This window comes from Meriones unguiculatus, chromosome 10, assembly GCF_030254825.1.
Source record: "Meriones unguiculatus strain TT.TT164.6M chromosome 10, Bangor_MerUng_6.1, whole genome shotgun sequence".
Taxonomy (NCBI): Eukaryota; Metazoa; Chordata; class Mammalia; order Rodentia; family Muridae; genus Meriones; species Meriones unguiculatus.
This window is the reverse complement of record NC_083358.1, coordinates 16843164-16863871: the sequence shown is the minus strand read 5'-3', so window position 1 is coordinate 16863871 and position 20708 is coordinate 16843164. Positions and strand designations below refer to the sequence as shown.

Below are 20708 nucleotides of genomic sequence, written 5' to 3'. Positions count from 1 at the left end.
AGGATCCTCTTGTCCTTTCCCATTACTGCTGGGGTTATAGGGATGCCTTGCCACACCTAACTTTATATATCTATGTTGGGGACCAAACTCAAGTCCTCATGCTTCTATAGCAAGCACTTTAGCTACTGAACCAATTCTTCCTACCCCCTTCTTAAAAGTGGTAAATTTTAAGTGCATATAGCTAGAATGTGTTCCTGGAAGAATGAAAAATAAAATCTTGTAGGCCATAACGAAATATATGAGGGACTACTCAGTATCAAAAAGTCTTTTTATTTCCACCTTGTTTTTTCTGTTTCATAGACCTTCTTGCATTGGAGCAGAGCAAGACTTTCTACAAGCCAGATTGGTTTGATATTGTGGAGTCTGAAGTCAAATGCTGTAAGGAAGCTGTGTGTGTCATTGACATGTCTTCTTTCACAAAATTTGAAATAACTGTAAGTATTTGAGAACTAAAACAGCAGGGTGGGAAACATTTCCTACTTATTGAATGCTTGTCTTTCTTTTCTCCTTCCTTTCCTGTATTTTTCATGTTTTTAATTTTATGTGTGTGGTTATTTTGCTTCAGTGTATGCCTGTGTGCCATGTGCATGCTGGGCCTGCCGTGTGGGTACTGGGAGTTAACCCAGGTTCTTTGAAAGAACAGTCAGTGCTCTTAACCAATGAACTCTACCTCTCTAGACCCCCAATGTTTTGTTTTTTTTTTGAGACAGTTTCTCTGTGTGGCCCTTGCTGTCCTGGAACTCACTTCCTAGACCAGGCTAGCCTCCAACTCAGAGATCTGCCTGCCTCCTGAGTGCTAGCATTAAAGGCAAGTGCCACCAGCCCAGCAAAGATCATGTTTATGTATGAGTATTTTTTTTGCTTATGTATCTGGACACTAGAAGAGGGCATCGTATCTCATGGGACTCTAGTTATGAGCTGCTCTGATGATGCTGGGAATTGAAGTCAAGATCTCTGTAAGAGCAGCTAATTCTCTCCAGCCCACAAATGCCTGTTTTTTTCATGCTGCTTCAAAACTGACTCTGAAAGAACTCTATACTATTTCAGGGTTTTATCTATATAATCATATTTTTCTGAAATTTAGCTCCTATTTAATTTCCTTAGAAAGGTCCATTTATCTTAAGTACTGATGGTTAGCTTTTCTTGTGGCTTCTTACAAAAGGTAAACCTGCAAATAGTGTCATGTGGGTGTTATATCATTGAATTTCAGTAAGGTTTAGTGCTGTTAGGTGCTCCTGTGTTTACATTTCTTGCTTTGTCCCTTTCTGTGCAGTCTACTGGGGATCAGGCATTAGAAACTCTTCAGTACCTTTTCTCCAATGACCTGGATGTGCCCGTAGGCCACATTGTTCATACTGGTATGCTGAACGAATATGGAGGGTATGAAAATGACTGTAGCATTGCACGCCTGAACAAACGCAGGTGAGTTGAGCTGCTGTCCCCTTCTGCTCTTTCCAATAAGCTGATACTTCCAGGCCTCTGAAAGCAGGGCCTTTAATACTTCTCTAGAGCCCACAGTCCTAGGAACCCAGAAACTATTTCATATACCCTTGTCTAAATCATTAGGCAGCTGTAAAGAAGCTGTAAAGGCAAACAGAAAAAACTGAGGTTGGCTGTGGCAGCTCATACCTATAATGTCAGGAGTCTGAAGCAGGTTTACCATAAGTTTGAGGCCAACATGAGTTCCTGGGCAGCTTGGACTATAAAGTGAGACTCGCTCTGTCTAAAAACATAAAACATAAAAGCAGAAGAAGTTGTACTATGTAAAACTTGGTGTAGAAGTTAGTTATCTTGGGGGCCTGGAGAGATGGCTCAGAGGTTAAGAGTGCTACTGCTGGCCACTCTTCCAGAGGTCCTGAGTTCAATTCCCAGCAACCACATGGTACCTCATAACCATCTATAATGAGATCTGGTAAATGTGGGCAGAACATTGTGTATATAATAAATAAATAAATAAATCTTAAAAAAAATAAATAAACAAATCTTTAAAAAAATGTTATCCTAACAGGAGAAGGTTCTTTAAGAATGTTACTAAGTCTGTAATTTTGCCATTATTGGTATAGAATCTAGGATGAAATAGCCTCCCTGAAAGTTAAGAGAATGCTTCTAAGAGTTCTCAGTGAGGCTTTGAAACTACATGTTTGGTTCCTGATTGTTTTTCTGCCTTTTGGGTTTGATTATTTTGGGGTGTTCTTATTTTCAGTTTCTTCATGATCTCTCCAACTGACCAGCAGGTCCACTGTTGGGCCTGGCTTAACAAATACATGCCGAAAGACAGCAACTTGGTACTGGAGGATGTCACCTGGAAATACACAGGTAATCAGCCTTCTGGACTCAGCCAAGTAAAGAAGCACATTCAGATTGTCTTCTGCTTTACATACTCTTTGTTTATATTTGATTTTACAAGTGAGTGCCAGAATTAGTGTTAAAGAGACCCGCTGGGGCTGGAGTGATGGTTCAGCAGTTAGGAACACATTCTGCTCTTGTAGAGGACCAGGGTTCCATTCCCAGTACTCAGAGGGCAGCTCACAACTGCCTGTAATTCCAGTTCCAGGGCATCTGATGCCCTCTTTTGGCCTCCCTGTGCACCTGCCTGTATGTGCATATACATTCATGAAGGCAAAACACCTGTATACATAAAATAAAAATTAAAAAGTCTATGGGGCTGGAGAGAGAGGGCTTAGTTAAGAGCACTGGCTGTTCTTCTAAGCACCCTGGTTCACTCAGTAGCATCCACATGGCAGCTCACTTCCAATGTCGTCTTCGGCCCTCCATGGGTAGTACCTACACAGATATATGCAAAACATCCATGAGCATAAAATAAAAATAATCAAGTCTTTATCCCTTCGCTAGATGTAGTGATGCATGCCTTTAATCCAAACACCCGGGAGCTGTGTGGTCTACATAGTGAGTTCCAGGGCAGCCACAGGTGTCTCAAAAAAACCAAAAACCAAACTGTATATTCCTTAAGAAAATAAATCTTTAAAGGAAAATAAGACACTCTACACATAGATAATTGACCAACTTAATTGAGTTTCATCCCTAGGAGCCACACATGGTGGGAGGAGAAACCAGACTAGCATTCATCTAACTCAACCTATTCATCTTATCTAGGCCTTCACTCTCATTAGCCGCAACTGTGATTAACTTGTTGCTACTAGTGTAGCAAACTGCAGAGTATTATTGAACACTGTTTGTGTTCTAGCCTGTACTAGAGCAGTTATGTGTTCTGTCATAGGCAGCAGAGTCTAGCATGGATAGACAATCCCTGGAGCTACTTCCATCATGTAGGAAGAGAAAGAGAACTATACGGTAATGGCATATGGCCAGCCCAGGAAGTATCCTCTTGACTAGGTCTTGGTCTCACAGCCCTTATTTCACTGAAGAGACGACTATAAAATACATCCTTCCTGTGAACTTGGGAGAAGAACCATACTAGCTTGGCTCTTCACACCAGCCAGTCAGCAGCTGCATTCAGCAGTTCTGTTAGCAGAGGTTTATATGCCAGGGCTCAGGTACTTGCCATTGAACCTCAGGTCCCTAAGTAAAGGGAAACTTTAAAAATGACTTTAAAGCTCTAGGCTAGGTCCTAGGTGGATGTGGTGGTTAGTTTTAGTGCCATTTTGACAAGATCTAGAATCACTGGGCGATAAATAAATGTATATGCCTGTGGAAAATCACACCCACCAGTGTGGCTGGCACTGTTCCCTGATGTGAACCCTATACTGCAGAAATGGAGAGAGGGAACTAAGCAGTAGCGTGCTTTTGTCATTGTTTTCCAGTTGTAGATGTCATGTAGCCAACTGTTGTAAGCTTCTGATGTCTGACATGATAGACTGACCTTGAACTGTGAACTAAAACTATTTCAGTTGCTTTTGTCAGTGTATTTTATCGCAGTAGTAGGTAAAGAAACAAGGACAGTGGACAAGCTCAGAAGAGACTTTTTGCACTGGCTCAGCAGTCCCCTGGAGAGGCTGGACATCTCTTGTTCTTTACCCTGTAGCCCTCAATCTGATTGGCCCTCGAGCTGTGGATGTGCTGTCTGAGTTATCCTATGCCCCTATGACTCCAGACCACTTTCCAACTCTCTTTTGCAAGGTAGGTGCTAGTAATCTAAATTTATTGTTTGTGATGCGGGGGTGGGGGGGCTCATGTAGTGCATGCTGGTCCCAAACTTGTTATCTAGCAGAGGATGGCCTTATACTTCTAATGTGATTGCAGGTGTGTATGTACTTGGTTTATATGGCAGAGAATCAAACCCGTGGCTCCATGCATGCTAGGCAAGCACTGTACCAACTAAGCCACATTCCTAGCAGAAGCTGTTTTTTAAATATCAGAGAATATTTCTTTTATTGTGGTGGCAGGTTCATATCTTAAAAAATTTATTTTTATGTATATGAGTGCTCTATCTACATGTATAACTGCATGCCATAAGAGGGCATCAGATCATATTATAGATGGTTGTGAGCAGCCATGTGGTTGCTGGGCATTGACTCAGGACATGTGGAAGAGCAGACAGTGCTCTTAACCGCTGAGCCATCTCTCCAGCCCCAGGTTCATATTATTTTTTTTTTTTTCTTTCTTTCTTTCTTTTTTTTTTTTTTAAGATTTATTTATTATGTATACACTTTTCTGCCTGCATGTACACCTGCAGGCCAGAAGAGGGCATCAGACCTCATTATAGATGGTTATGATATATGTGGTTGCTGGGAATTGAACTCATGACCTTTGGAAGGGCAGCCAGTGCTCTTGACTCTGAGCCATCTCTCCAGCCTCAGGTTCATATTCTTAAGATGGTATTAATACTTTGACCTTCATTAAGCAAGTAAAATGACCAAGCAAATTTTCTTTTTAACTTTTCAAGCCTGTTTTATTTTGTAAGGATTAGGATATTCTCTGAAGTACATTTAACTGTCAGGTATGTACATTTATTGGTTCCTGTAGCAGCTGATTTGAACTTTTAAGGAAAAGAAATGTGCAATCAACACAAAGGTAAGGAATAGTGTATATTAAGGTCAGATTTTTTTCTCCTTATTTGCTTTTGTTTTCATACACATAGTGCTATATACATGTGCCATCTTCAGGGGAGGAAATGGTATAGCTGAACCCTAGACAACACACACAACTAGTTGCCTGGCACACACTACAGCTGAATAACTGAATGTTTTGCAGGAAGCTGTCACACAGCCACTTTGGCAACTTGTACTATGCATCTGCCATGGAGGTGCTTAGAAGTTTAAACCTGAGTTGAGATTTTTTCATAGCAAATTGTTTAATTAAATTTCCTTTTTTCTCCCAGGCAGAAAAAAACTTCCATGCTAGTGCGCAGATCCCTCCACAGGCTTCTCTGTACTTTAAAGAATGATCCAGCCCATACCCCTGTGCCTGGCAGATGGCATATTTTGTCAGAATTCCTGTGGAAGTGGCTTATTTCAGTGTTTCCTCAGACTTACCACTTCTCTTTATAGGGCAGCAAGTGTGTCAGTGACCCTTGCAAGGCAACTGAGAAGCTGTAATGTAAGAAAATTGAGTTTCTGGTCCCAAGCTAGATGAATTGTATTCTGTGAGCATTGCCCTTTGTATGGCAGATGCCCGAATTTGGCTTGAGAGAAGACATTTGATTGGTCTTCGTTGTTCCTGATGCTACTTGGCTAATCCAAGTGTTTTAGCAAGATTTGATACTGAGTAAAGAATATGCCACCACTTCTAATTAGCTTACATGAAACAGGAAGTGGTAATAATATTCATGAGAATTGGAAGCTATTTTCCACTTTGAGGATGAGATGCTTTCCTTGGTATATAGCTCTTTTAAGATTCAGTAGATGATTCACTGACAGGGTTCCCCTCAGGTACTCAGTTTCCTAACTGTCATGAGGGACTAATGCTGACTAATTTTTCTTTGCAGGAGATGAGTGTGGGCTATGCAAATGGGATCCGAGTGATGAGTATGACTCACACAGGAGAGCCAGGATTCATGCTGTATATCCCCATAGAGGTAAGAGGGCTCATTCTTCCTTTTCCAGGGTCTCTGGGCAGGGTACTAGTTTCCCAAGCTTCCTGAGCACTGCCAGGTTTGGAATGGTAGGTTCCATTGAGTCTTGGGTAGGCTGTAGGGAAGAGGTTTTATCATTTTTTACAATTAATGTTGAAGATGCACATTCATTTTAAAAATGGTCGAGGGAGCATAGAATACCTGGGTTCTGTCTCAGCACCACATGGCAGCTCACAACCATCTGTATCTCTAGTTCTGGGAAATATACTGCCCTCCTCTGACTTCCATGGGCACCAAGCATGCACATGGTACACATACATACAGTCAAAACACTCACATGAAACAGAAGTAAAATGTTTAAACATCTTAAAAAACAAAAACAAAAAAACTTGCCTGGGCTGTAGCTCAGTTAACATACTGTTTTTCTAGCACTAAGTCAGTCCTTGGTTTGATCCCCAGCACTCTATCAACAGGGCATGGGAACACATGACATAACCCCAGCACTTGAAGGTGGAAGCAGGAGTTTCAGTCTAGTCTGGGATAGATGAGACTAGGGATCTCAAATACCAACACATAGTGGGCTAAAAGATGGCTAGGCTGTTAAAGGCTCGGCTCACAAACAAAATGTCAAACATCAACATAATTTTTCCTCAACTTAAAAACTTACGAAATCAGTTATGTGGATTGCTGAAGACCAGTCCCAGCAGAGGACAGGGCTTGAGAAGGGTGGATGTATTAGGCGACGGGTGAAGTTGCACCGGACAACAGTTTAAATCTTTTTCTGGGCCTGAGAATGTATTATCTGCACCTGCACTCAGGAGGAGACTGACTGCTCAGGGCCACAGGGTTTATTTATATTTCTTACAACAGTGATTACATCGTTTTATCTACATTTCAAAAAATATCTAACACATCATGCAAGATAAATCAAAACATCCTTGAATGATCAAAATCATAAAACTTAAGTGATCACAAATCCTGTAAAAACAGACAATATTTAACCAAGCGGGGCAGGAGAGCCTTTTGATCTTTCCTCTTGTACAGCCTTGTGGTTACTGATGCTGGACAATTCAGAATATGGGAAAGGCTAATTTTTAACTTATAATAAAGAAAGCAGAAATTCTTAACAAGCTGCACCATAGTTATTTTTAAGCCTTTGTATTTATAAAACATTATCCTTTGTGTATATTCCCATACTTACTACTTTAATGTTCTTTAGTAAAATGTAATAGGGCTTCTAATGATTAACTTATAATTTCTGAAATGTAAAATCATACCCTTCTTCCCATCAACAATCTAATGTAGTACCATTATTTTTACTAATTTCAAATCAGTAATTTTGATGTACATGCAAATAAATTCAAAGACGGAAGGGAATTCTTAGCACCATTTGTGGTTATGTGTTTTATTATTTGTTGTTTTGTTTGTTTGTTTTTTGAGACAGGGTTTCTCTCTGTAGCCTTGGCTGTCCTGGAACTCCCTCTGTAGACCAGGCTGTCCTCAAATTCAGACTCAGAGATGTCTGCCTCCTGAGTGCCGGGACTAAAGGTGTGTGCCACCCAGTTGATTTTCTTTCTTAAAACTGGCCTGGGAGTCTCCGTATTATGGCTAGGGTCTACTTTCCAAGTGCCAGGGATTATACGTGTGCACCAGCATGCTTGGTTTTGGCGACTGAATTAACTTTCTTTATGTGTGAGGTAAAGCGAAATTGAAAGCCAGTCTGCAGAGCGGACAGTCTTTCCCTCCACATCCTCTCTTGCTTCTGAACTTGGCCTGTCTTTTCTGGAGCACTCATTCCTGCTGGTCTTGGAACACGCTCGACGACAGGCTGCTGCTTTGTTTCCCAATACTTTTGTTTTTCTTCTGTCACGTCCTTCCCTATAAAGAGATCCCCAAGCTCTCCACTATTCCCTTTCAGGCCTCACATCAACCCTCCCTGCAGCACACACACACACACACACACGCATGTATACATACACCTATGATTTGTTATTTTTCATACGTATATGTGTGTGTATGTGTGTGTATATATATATGCCTGAATTTATGTATAGTGTACATGTGTTATGCAGAAGCCTGAGGAGGACAGAAAAGGGTATGAGATTCCTTGGAAATGGAGTTACAAGTGTTGGTAAGGAACTAGAAAAGGTCATCCTGAGTGAGATAACCCAGAAGCAGAAAGACACACATGGTATATACTCACTTATACATGGATATTAGACATATAGGATGAACATACTAAAATCTATAGTTATAAAGAAGCTAAACAACAAAGAGGACCCTGGGGAAGATGCTTAATCCTCATTCAGAAGGGCAAACAGGATAGAAGTAGGAAAAGACAGGGAACAGGACAAGAGCCTACCACAGAGGGCCTCTGAAAGACTCCACCCAGCAGGGTATTGAAGCAGATGCTGAGACTCACAGTCAAACTTTGGGCAGAGTGCAGGGAATCTTTATGAAAGGGGGAGATAGAAAGATCTGGAACGGACAGGAGCTCCACAAGGAGACCATCAGAGCCAAAAAAAAAAAAAAAAAAAAAAAAAAAACAACCAAAAAAACCTGGGCCCTGGGACCCCTGCAGAGATCGATACTCCAGCCAAGGACTATACATGAAGAGGACCTAGACCGCCTGCTCAGATGCAGCCCATAGGCAGCTCAGTCTCCAAGTGGGTTCCCTAGTAATAGGAGCAGGGGCTGTCTCTGACATGAACTCAGTGGCCTGTTAATTGATCACCTTCCCCTGGGGGTTGCAGCCTTGCCTGGCCATGGAGGAAGACCATGCAACCAATCTTGATTGAGACCTGATAGGTTAGGGTCAGATAGAAAGGGAGGAGGACCTCCCCTATCAGTGGACTAGAAGAGGGGCAAAAGGGGAGAAGAGGGAGGGAGGGTGGTAGAGGGTTACAGCTGGGATACAAACTGAATAAATTGTGAAAATAAATAAATAAATAAATGGATGGATGGATGGATGGATGGATGGATGAATAAATAGAAGTGTTGGTGAGCTAATGATGTGGGTGCTAGTAGCCAAACCTAGGCCCTTTGGTCCTTTGGGAGTTCAAGTGCTCTTAACTGCTGAGCCATCTTCCTAGCATTCATATCACTTGTGTTTGTTTCTTTCAGACAGTTTCGCAATATAGTCCTGGAACTCACTATGCAGACCAGGCTGGGCTTGAACTTAAGAGATCCTTGTCTCTGCTTTCTGAGTACTGGGATTAAAGTCATGTGACATCATGTCCATCCACATCACTTCTTAGAACTTATTTAAAGCTATCCTCATTTGTCTCCTTGTACTTTATTATTTTCTTATCTGTAGCATTTAACACTATTCAATAATATTTCTTGTGTATTTCTGAGATTTCCTTATAAAGTTTTTCTATCCTCTCATTTAGGGAAATAGGTATCACATAATAAGCCAGAGCTGATGTTTCCTGGAATATTTTGTTCATATCTTTCTTTTGACCATGCTACCTCCCCATCTCCCAACACCCAGACCAGGTCTGACTTTGTAGCCCAAGCTGGCCTCCTATTCTGCCTTCTTGTATCAATCTGGGACTGCACCTACTTTACTAGGCTTCCTTACACCACACCGCACTCTTGGTTTTTGGATTTATATAGTGTTTAGGGGTGGGGGCATACCTGTCATGGTACATGCATGGGGGTCAAAGCCGTAAATTTTGAGAGTTGTTTCTCTCCTGTCACTTTGTGGGATCCAGGATCAAACTCAAGTTCTTACATGGTAGCACAAATACCTCCACCACTGAGCCTGATTTTTTTTTTTAAATCAATTTAGTTGTTCATTTCTCCCCAACCACATATAAGGTGGGGCTTATTTTGGTGCAGTTTGAGTATTTATTGTCCACAGCAGACAATAAGTTGTGGTGGCAGAATTGTAGCTAGTTACTATTGCATCCATAGTGAAGAATCGGGTATCAATTTATATTTCTAGATACTTTATTTTAAATATGCTATTTTTATATGTGTCTTGCCTGCATGTATGTCTGTGCGCCCCATGGATGCAGTGCCCATGAAACCCAGAAGAGGGCATTGGATCCCTGGGATTGGAGTTAAAGATGGTTGTAAGCTGCCATGTAAGTTGCTAGGTATTGAACCCAGGCCCTCTGCAAGAGCAACAGGTGCTCTTAACCACTGACCCATCTCCAGCCCCTTTTGCTACTTTTTGTACATAATACTTTTTCTAGGTTGTCATTTGATATGTAGTATGAGGTTGTTTTTGCATAAGTGTTGCCCACAACTGAACCAAGGGTCAAATGCATGCTAGGAAAGCATTTACCACCAAGTTTTGTAATGGCTAGGAAAATGGTCTACCAACTGAGCTTATGTTTTCAGCAGCTTCAAGGTTTTAGTTTTAAAATGTGGCTATATCTGTTCAAAACTAACCATTAAAAATGAGAAAATTTTTTCTTCAGCCTACCCAAGAATCAATGGAATACACTGCTTCACTTAATTAGGAAGTACACCGGTTGCTAACTTTTCTTCTCTTCATATAGTACGCTCTGCATGTCTACAATGAGGTGATGAGTGTTGGTCAGAAATATGGAATCCGGAATGCTGGGTATTATGCTCTTCGAAGTCTTCGAATTGAAAAGTTTTTTGCCTTCTGGGGTCAGGACTTAAACACCCTCACCACGCCCCTGGAATGTGGAGGAGAGTCTCGAGTGAAGTTAGAGAAGGTACTATTTATCAAAATCTCCCTTGTGCCTCTCAGCTGAGCAGTGTGATCTGTCTAGGATGGGAACAGCTGAACACATCAAGAGCAGGAAAGAAAGGGAAGTGTTAGCTAGCATCAGATAAAGTCACAAGGAACAGTGTTCTCAGGACAGGAAACTTACTTGTGGGATACACATCGTCACATGAAATCCCAACACCCTGACAACACTTGTTTACATTGCCATAAGGTTTTTAGTCGACTGTGGCCGTTCATAAGTGTACCACAGTATTTACCCAGTTAGCCATCTTACAGCCAGCTGCCTAATTTTCTTAAACATATTTTAAACTTTTAATTCTGTGTATGCATTTCCGTGCAGTTGTCAAAAGGGCACTGGGAAGTGAGCTTGGGTCCTGTAGAACTCTTAACTTCTGAGCTATCTCTCCACCCCCAGGCATTATTTAGAAAACTGTAATTCAACAAAGAGACTCTTTCCCACCTCTGAACATCATCCCGTGTGCTGTGTCCTCTTGGCTTCTCAGAAGCAGCAGTTTATTTCTGTTTTAGAGTGTTAATATGGCACAAGTATGACAGTGTGTGATCTTCCCTGCCCACTGCCCACCTTTAACCTAGATGGTGTTAAATTTGTACCTGGCTTTATTTACAACAATGTATTTGGGAGTTCCTTGGCAGTACGTTTGGAGTTGCTGTCTTTATTTTCTGAGACGGTCTCACTGTGCAGTCCTAGCTGGCCTGGAACTTTCTATATAGACCAGTGTTGGCGTACTTTTGAAAAAAAAAAACTCTTTTATTTCTTTTCTCTCCCTACTTCATCCCAATCCCTTCCAAAACCCCAATAACAGGTAGGAGGGAGAAAGGGTTAGTGGGAGAGGGGTCTCAGTTCTCTTAGCTGCTTCCTGCTGGTTAGGGTTGTTGGGTTCCTTGCAGCCAGTCCAATCCTCATTTCAGGGGATCTCCAACTTCTTGTCTCAGTGCAACAGGAGTCAAAGGGAGAAGCAGCATCAGCCTTGTTATTTCTCGGCGCTCTGCCATGTTCTCTGGGCTCTGGCATGTATTCTGTCTCCAGAGTCCTCAGATTTAAACTGTCTGTAGCTGGTAAAGAGCTCCTCTCTGAGCCCATGTAAGGCAAATAGTCTGCTGCTGTGGACCATCTGAATCAGTCCCACATTCCAAAACAAACACGTTTACATCCACAACAGACCAGGCTGAACTTGGACTCAGATCTGCCAGCCTCTACCTCTCAAGGGCTGAGATTAAAAGTGTGTGCCCTCATGCCCAGCTATAGTATTCCTTTTGGCCACAAGCATATTAATTAGGTGTGAAAAATTACATGCCGTTACTTTTTTGTGCTGTGAAAATGTTAACTCACTAAAATGACCTGTATTTTAATTAGATATAATCACTATTACATTTATTCACCTGTATATGTAAGTATATGCACTAGTACATAAAGATGCATGGGCTTTTTGTTGGAAGTACACCAAAGCTACTTCTACTTCTATGGAACTAGTTCTTTGCTGCCAACTTTACATAGGTTCTGGGGCTCAGAACCTAAAAACTCAGGTTTTTAGGCTTGTGTGGTTAAGAGCATTTATCTGATGAACCATCTTTCCATCCCTCTAGCGAGTATTCTTGATTTTCCAAATTTTCTAACATTCATTGTTCCATGTAGGCTTGTGATTGAAATCTGTTCACAGAAGCATGTACTTCTGCTGTTAAAAAAGTTCTTTGGTGTCTCTGCTGTGAACGCAGCTTTTTACAATTCCTAAACTGTCATTTTCCAAAAGCTAGGAATGTAGGCTGCATTCCACTGCACTTACCATCAGTTCCCACCTTTACCTGCCAAGGGCTGTCACACAGACTGGTGTCTCAGGTTCTTTGCCCCCCCTTTTCTTTCCTAGGGCATAGATTTTATCGGCCGGGATGCCCTGCTGCAGCAGAAACAGAATGGGGTATATAAACGCCTTGCTATGTTCATCCTGGATGACCATGACACAGACCTGGACTTGTGGCCTTGGTGGGGAGAACCCATTTACCGGAATGGAAAGTATGCTGGCAAGACCACCAGTAGTGCCTATAGTTACACTCTTGAGCGTCACGTATGCCTGGGTTATGTACACAATTTTTCTGAGGACAGTGGGGAGGAGCAGGTGGTGACAACGGATTTCATCAACCGAGGAGAATATGAAATTGACATTGCAGGACATCGGTTTCAGGCCAAGGCCAAGCTCTACCCTGTCACCTCCTTTTTTACTCACAAGCGTAGAAAGGATGATGTGGAGCTGAGTGACTTTCATGGGAAGTAATGCCAAGACATCCTCCCTTCCTCCCATTCTCTCACCTTGAGGGAGCATCATTCCGGGAGCTGACTTTTTTCTCTGTTCTTGTCTCTTTGCGGGAGGTACTTTTGTCCTCTATCTGAATCTTCAGTTTGACTTACTTTAAAAACTTTTCTTTGAAAGCCTTTCTTGTCCCCCCATTTTTTCATTTGCTGTCACCCCTCCTAATAATCCAGGCTCTTCTCATCCCTCCAGCAGGCTCACATTCCCAGTGGAAGGCAGAAGCCACTTGCGGTGTTAGGTTAAGGTGACAGGCTGATAGTTAAATTCATCGTAAGGCATGTAGTCATTATTTAAGTCTTAGGGCAGAAGTCCATTTCCCTTGGGCTGGGATTCTTAAGAAGTAACCTGCTAACTTTGGCAGATTATTGTGTGTCCAATGCAGCCCTGGGAATAACTTGTGTCTTAACCAGGCAGATGATTCTGTTCCACTGTGCTGTAAGCTGCCGCCTGATACCTCTTAGCCATCTACCTCACTGATGAGAGGGCCTGCACGGACACTGCTCTGTGGAAGGGACTAGTAGTTAACCTGGCACCCCTTTCCCCAACTTTGTCCTTAGATGTTTGGGCCAGGGCAACCTGACTGCAATTTTATTTTCGGCTGTTCTGTATCATGAGGTTGGTTGTTTCTTAGCTGAGTATACGTGTGCCAGTATTTGAAAAGAAACAAACAAAAACCCTGTTGCCTTTTGTGTTGCTTTTCTCAGCAGGAGCAGGGTGAATGCAGATGTTGAGTTCCTGTTAGAAGAGTGCTGCTTTTCTTTCCGCTCATCATAGGTCAGCAAGCTAGCCCTTCTTGATTTTCCTCATCTGTGCCTTGTATAGCCTGCCTACAACCTCAACATTCATTCTTACTCCTTTAGAAGAGGGAGAGGGGATTAGGTAGGTTGTCTTGGGTGAGTAAGACATGCTGTACATACTGCATTCCAGAGAGCTACCAGAGTCCCAAACTTTACACCCTTAGTATGAACAGAGCCACATTCAGTTACCATGGAGAGCTATAAGGACAATTTTCCATCTTTTCTTTCCAGGCTTCCCCTGGTACCCATGCACATCCAGCCCTCCTGACAGAATTTTGGAATGGAAAATGCACTACACATTTCAGTGGTACTGCTATTTTCTTTTTGTGGGATGGCTTAACACTGGAACTCTGGCTAGTGTCAAATTTGTGGTGGTCCACCTGCCCTAGTCTCCTGAGCACCAGGGGGTTGTGACAGTGTTTTCTGAAAGTAAACTTGGATGTCACAGGCTATGCTACATAACACCAACACTTAATTTTCTCTTGTATACAAACTGCCCCAGTGTGGATTATGAGAACCTTTAATTCTCTCAGCAGTTGGGAGGCAGGCAGGTGGATGTTTGTGAGTTCAAGGCCAGCACTACACAGAGAAACCCTGTCTCAAAAAATCTCCAGAGACAGCCTTTAATTCAACGTAGTTCTGGAAGCATTGGTTCTGTTAAATTCTTAATAGAAATCCTTCACTTAATTAGAGCAGCTCAAATTTCTATAGAACTGTATTCAGACTACTCTTTTTACACATTTCTTACAATTTTTTTTCTCCGCTAGACCACTCCTACTTGGCTTCTGATAAGATTTTAATTGATTTATAAAAAAGGCACACAATTTGCTGTGAAGGGGGATTACTGTTCTGGAGGAAATGTGTATTTAATGAGATGAGAGGTGCTGTTTCTAGGCACAGGGAAGAAAGGAGAAATACTCTGCTATTGAGCTGATCAAGGCAACAGCAGCAGTGAACCACTGAGGAGATCAAGAGCAGGCCCTTAGCTGACCTATGAAGATGGAAGTAGATACACACAACGCCAGGTATTTTGTGTTCTTTCCAATACTGTCGATGGTTGTAAACATTCCAGAGTCTGTGTGAATCAAAGTTTATTTGGAATTGAATACAAAAGAATTTTGACCTATGCATTAATAGTAACAATATAGCAGCAGGCTGGGCATGGTGGCACACACCTTTAATTCCAACTTTCCAGAGGGAGGCAGAGGCAGGCCGATCTCTGCGAGTTTGAGGCCAGCCTGGTCTACAAAGCAAGTTCAGGACAGAGAAACCCTGTCTTGAAAACCAAAACAAACAAACAAAAAACCCCACAAAGATGTAGCAGCAAAACTGCTCTTTAACAATTCAAAAACCCTCACAACTTCCAAAACATATTCTTCAACTACAAATGTCATCAAGAGTAATTTCAGCATATATTTTGATTCTTTTCTTCACTTTTTAGTCTCTAAGTTGGAGGGAAACCACTGTATTCCAAAAACATACAGCAACTTTCTAGGAAGTCTTCAGTTAGAAGTTCTGGCTGTTGCTGTTTTCAGCCTTTTCAGCTCGCAGGCAGTGCTTGACTTGCTTCGGCTTTTTCTATGGTGGGTGTCATACACACCTTACATTAGTTGAGGGGGCCGTTTACCTGGAACACCTGATCCAGAAGTTCTAGGCTTCTTGAAGTAGAAGCAGGTTAACGACAGACATGCTGGGTCTAGAGCAGTGGTACTCAACTGTGGGGTATGACCCCTTTGGGGTTGGACAACCTTGACCCTTTCACGAGTCATCTAAGAACATTGGAAAACACAGATATTTAATTATGATTCATATTAGTAGCAAACTTACAGCAACAAAAATAATTTTATAGTTGGGGTCAGCACAACATGAGGAACTGTAACAAAAGGGTTGCAGCATTAGGAAGGTTGAGAACCATTGCGCTAGAGGTGTGACTGAAAATCCAGGAAGACTAAGACTGTACATCCTCAGTTGTGAGAAATTTCCAGCTCTTGGACAGTGAGGCTGTCTCGGCTTGCCTTGTATGACAGCACACTGTGGGGAGCCAGTCAGCTCTTTAGCTTTAGATGACAGATTCTCTGGAATGATCTTTTGGCACATTTCTTTCCCAGAAGTGAGTGAGGGGTTCCATGTTCTTTGATAAATCTCTTTGAACAAAGTAACAAAGTGTGTGTATATATATATATATATATATATATATATATATATATATATGACCTAGGGTTAGAAGTTTTCTGATACGAATGAAGGCTTTCTTTCCCCTTAGCTATTCATGCCACATGAAACACCTGTTTCTCGGCACTACCACAGTCATTTGAAATATACTCAAACTTTTAGCAGAGTTTGCTTCCATGACAGGTACCTTATAGAAAGGGACAAGGAGCAAAGGATTGAATGGTCTGAATTGTTCTTCTGTGGGTCCCTACAGGCCTCATTAGTCCTGGGACACAGGATCATGTAACAGCACTAAACTGTAGCTTCATTTTGGTCTCTAAGAGCCCATTTGTGCAGGAGTGGAATACAGCCACTTCAGCTTGGCCCAGTACTAGCTCTGGCCTGTCTCCTTTACACCTACTGTATTCTAGGCTGTTGTGTTCAAGCAAGAATTATAACTAAACATGAAAAACAAATTTGTAGGTTTTAGTATTCCACTGCTCTGCTGTTGGATGTGGATGGCAGTGCCAGTATGAGTTACAAATACTGGGATCTGCTAAAGGTATGCTGTTTCACTGAAGATTCACAGCTTTGGTTTTCCGGTCAATTGTTCTCTAGCTTAGGAACAAACATCTGCTAGCATCTGAAAAGTTCATCACCATACTTTGGGAGAATTTATGCCTCATAGTATTGGTACCAGTCCTGGGAAGAGTAAATTCCATCAGCCTGTTTGCCAAAGTCAGCTACAGATTTCATCCTTGTATCTGTTGATTCTTAGCCAAGGAAACTAATTTATAATATTTGGGGTAATGAAGAATAAGCTGTCATTTTTCATTTTCTGCATCCCAACATCCCCACCTCACAAATGTTGATAAATAAGCAGCATAGTATCAACCCAAAGGGTGTTTTTCTTGGCTAGAGAATGTTCATCTTGCGCTTACATCTGTAGGCACACAGACTGAGAAGCAGGTGAGTAGGTGAAATGTGTCATCTGAGCTATGGGTTGATTTGCAGTACCTCTCTTCCTCTGCCACTACTTCTTTGGTCTACAAGGTGCTGATCTGTAAGCCCCCATTTTCATGTCAATATGGGGCTTTCTCCTGCAGTCCCTAACTTTTTCACAGTGAGTGTTTCACACACCTTTGCCTTCTCTGTTAAGCATCAGCATTTTCCCCGTATAAGACTCTTGGCCTCACTAAGCAATTTTCCACTTCTGAATAATTATATACATTTTCTTCATATTTTGAGTCACCTGTTTTAAATCTTTGCAAACATCTACCTCCTTGTCTTTTTGTCTGTGAAGGACAGACTACAAGAGGAGGGGGAGTTATTTTTATCATGTTTCAAAACATCTATGCCAAGATTTCTTTGCACACCAAGAACTGAAGCTTGGAGCATTTCTCTCAGCCCAGTTCTAGTGCCTTACGCTCCAGAATGTCCAATAGTGGACTGAGATAGGAAGAAAGCAGAATGTTGTCTGTGGGGTCTCAGCCCTCATATCAGTCCTCCTTCCTCAGAATATAATCTGGGTGTGGGGTAAAAAGTTTCATTGAACGCTTTTTAGTTCATATGTAACTCTCTGGTTGATGCTTAAACTATATAAAGCACCATTTTGATCATTATAAAACTCTAGAAATTTGCATTTAGCTCCTTTCTTTCCTGTGTAGTGTCAGCATGTGGTCCTAAGGAGATTCTAGGTATTGGAGTGAATAAAAAACTTCTTGAGCAGACTCAGCTGACTTTGGACACATGGAGTAACTGTGCTTTTTATGACCAGAATTATTTCTAGATCGCTGGATTTCAATTGAGATTTTCTTTTCATGTATTAGGTGTATGTATAAATGAATAAAATGATGTTTTCATAACTACTGTCATGTCCACTTGTTAAATGTCCTTTAACTTGGTTACAACGTTATTTGCCTTCTAAAAGATGAAATAAAACCACTTACACCCGTAATACTAAGGGTTTTAGAAACCCAGGTAGAGACAGGCTTATGGCTAATTCTCTGAGCAGCCTTGTAGAGAAGAAAACTTTCTGGGTAAGAATGAACATGAGCCATTGCTATATGCATAGAAGCAAGCCCATGTTTGTATAAAAGAGGGACAAAGAGAATTAGCCAGCCAGAGAGGGGGCGAGTACCAAAATTCTAAAAATGATGCAGCTAAAATCTCAATGGACAATTATAAGCATCTTGGACACCCAGTCCCTCCCCAGTGGGGATACAGTGTCTCTCACCATGCAAGCATGGGAAGCAACTTTAACAAATACACTGCTGGAAATACTGATCCCTTAGAGGCCAACTGGTAACATCCTGAAACTCATTGGGTATATTCCAAGAAGAAAAATAGTTACGAAGAAATAAAGGCAAGCTGGGTGTGGTGCCACACGCCTGTAATCCCAGCACTCTTGGCAAGCAGATCTCTGAGGCCAACCTTGTCTATAAAGTGACAGGACAAGGCTACACAGGGAAACCATGTCTTGAGGGGTAGGGGAAGAAAAGAATTACAGGCATTTGAAAGATTTACTTTTAAGGGGATGAGGGAAGGTTCCTCTCCCAGGAAAAAAAAAAATACTACTTTGAAGGTAGGGGCCTTTCGTTCCAATCAGCAGACACTGGTTACTGTACATAGTGGCACAAGCCTGAAATCCTAGCACCAGGGAAGAGGTCAAGGCTACCGTAGGATACATATCTTCCAAAAAACTTACCAATTTAGGAAGCTATAAAATCTAAAAAGAAAATGATTTTTAAAATAACTGTTTGACCTGGCAGTGGTGGCACATGTCCTTAATCCCAGTACTTCGGAGGCAGAAGCCAGGGCTACACAGAGAAACCCTGCTTTAAAATAAACAAAAACCATTTTCCTGTTTTAATTATAGCCTTGCCTAATTGTCCTCCTTCAAGGTAAAAACAAGTTTAGAAATGTCTTCAAAGACAGTAAAGTATAGCAAGGCGTGGTGGGTGGTGGTTCACACCTTTAACCCCAGCACTCAGGAGGCGAAGGCAGGTGGGTCTCTGAGTTCCAGGTCAGTGAGGGCTATGTACAGAGAGCCTGTCACAAAACAAGCATCCAACCACACAATAAAACCAAACCATTAAAAAAGGCCCACCAAGCAAACAAAGCACAGAATAAAGGACAGTTATACACCCCGGCACAAATGCACGGCAGGGCGGCGCTGCTGCTTCCTTTCTGACATCACTGGTACTAACCAAGGCATAGGCTTTATTTACACCGTGTTGTGCTCTTAAAAAAGGTATTTTCTAGGACTTTAATGTCCCTGATAAGTACTAATAGTTTAAAGAAATTTCTTCAAACAACTCATATTTTAAAGATGCATTTATCATTTATACAGCATGCTACCTGTATGTGTGCCTGAACACTGGAAGAGGGCACTAGGTCTCACCGCAGATGGTTAGGAGCCACCATGTGGTTGCTGGGAATTGAACTGAGGACCTTTGGAAGAATAGCCAGTGTTCTTAACCTCTGAGCCATCTCTACAGCTCCCAAACTTTAACATGACACACTTCTTGCACAGTTTGCCCCAGGCCTAAACATAATTTTAAGAAGTTTACTGTTTGTACTTACTGTACATGTGGAAGTTGGGACAGATGATCAGTTCTTGCCTACCATGAGGGTCCTGGGGATTAAACTCTGGTCCTCAGGCTTGGCTGCAAGTGCGCTTACCTGCTGACTCAGCTCGCCAGCTCAGACATTTTAAAAATGTTCTAGCTTATTCCATCCCACAAAGATTAAAGACAAACCTAAATTGTCCCACAAACCAGAGAGCTGCTTATCTAGGGACCTAACTGGATCAAAATATGTACCCAGTCAGACATGCTTGCAAACACCTGTAATTCCAACATCTGAAAGCTAGCTAGATGTCCAAGGCCAGTTTCAGCTACATAGTGATTTGGGGGCCACCTTAGGCTATACAGGACTGTCTACTATTAACTTGGATGCTTGCATCCATCTACAACTCATAGACCAAACCCCTCTCCTTGGAGACCACAGTGTCAAATGTAAGTGCTAAAGTCCTCATCAACTCAAGTGGGTCCCTACTTGTAAAAGACAATCCACTCTAGATCCTAGGTGACCACTGCCTGCAAGCCTACAATCTTGACTCTTTATTAAAGCACTGAAGGGAGTTCGAAAACAAGTTGCCTAATCCTGATTTTATTGGAAAGCATTAGCCCTGTTTATATCAACCTCTGACCCTCCCAGGACTACCCACTCCCTGATCTCTTTGCATAGTTTTTACCCTCCATCTTCAGACACAATCAGCAAATTCAGTCTCTTTCTACTCAATGGTAGAAACCTACTTTAAAGCACAATTCAAAGGACCAGGTCTTGGGTTGAAATTTTACAAATTTATGTTGCCTTAGCATTAGTGTGTGTGTATACAAAAGTGGCACATACCTTTGGTCCCAGCACTGAGAAGGCAGAGGCAAGATCTCTGTGAGTTTGAGGCCAGCCTGGTCTACAGAGTGAGTTCCAGGACACAAATTCTGCACTCAAGTGCCAGTTGGACTTTCTCACAAAGCCAATCTCTGTTACCTTTGAGTTTCAAGGTTCCATGTACTAATTTTGTTAGAGGATGAATACAGAGATAACACGCAGACAGATGCTTCCGGCAGCCTCTTCCCTGTGGACTTGCTGGACATAACTGGCTTGATTCTATTAGTTTCCTGACGTTACAACTTACATGGGTTGTGCAGAGGAGTGAACTCCTGGTGGTC

General features: G+C 41.9%; 1 protein-coding gene across 3 annotated transcripts in view; it reads left to right on the top strand.

Moving 5' to 3' along the window:
* Positions 1 to 17841, top strand: part of Pdpr (pyruvate dehydrogenase phosphatase regulatory subunit) — a 45008-nt gene extending 27167 nt beyond the window's left edge. For all 3 annotated transcript variants that reach the window (XM_060391954.1, XM_021632523.2, XM_021632522.2), the window contains exons 12-18: positions 301 to 434; positions 1274 to 1422; positions 2204 to 2316; positions 4004 to 4098; positions 5906 to 5995; positions 10504 to 10686; positions 12584 to 17841. In XM_060391954.1, coding sequence (XP_060247937.1) covers positions 301 to 434; positions 1274 to 1422; positions 2204 to 2316; positions 4004 to 4098; positions 5906 to 5995; positions 10504 to 10686; positions 12584 to 12988 — 1169 coding nt within the window. In that variant the 3' untranslated portion in view covers positions 12989 to 17841. The remainder of the gene's footprint in view (positions 1 to 300; positions 435 to 1273; positions 1423 to 2203; positions 2317 to 4003; positions 4099 to 5905; positions 5996 to 10503; positions 10687 to 12583) is intronic.
* Positions 17842 to 20708: the final 2867 nt, after the last annotated feature.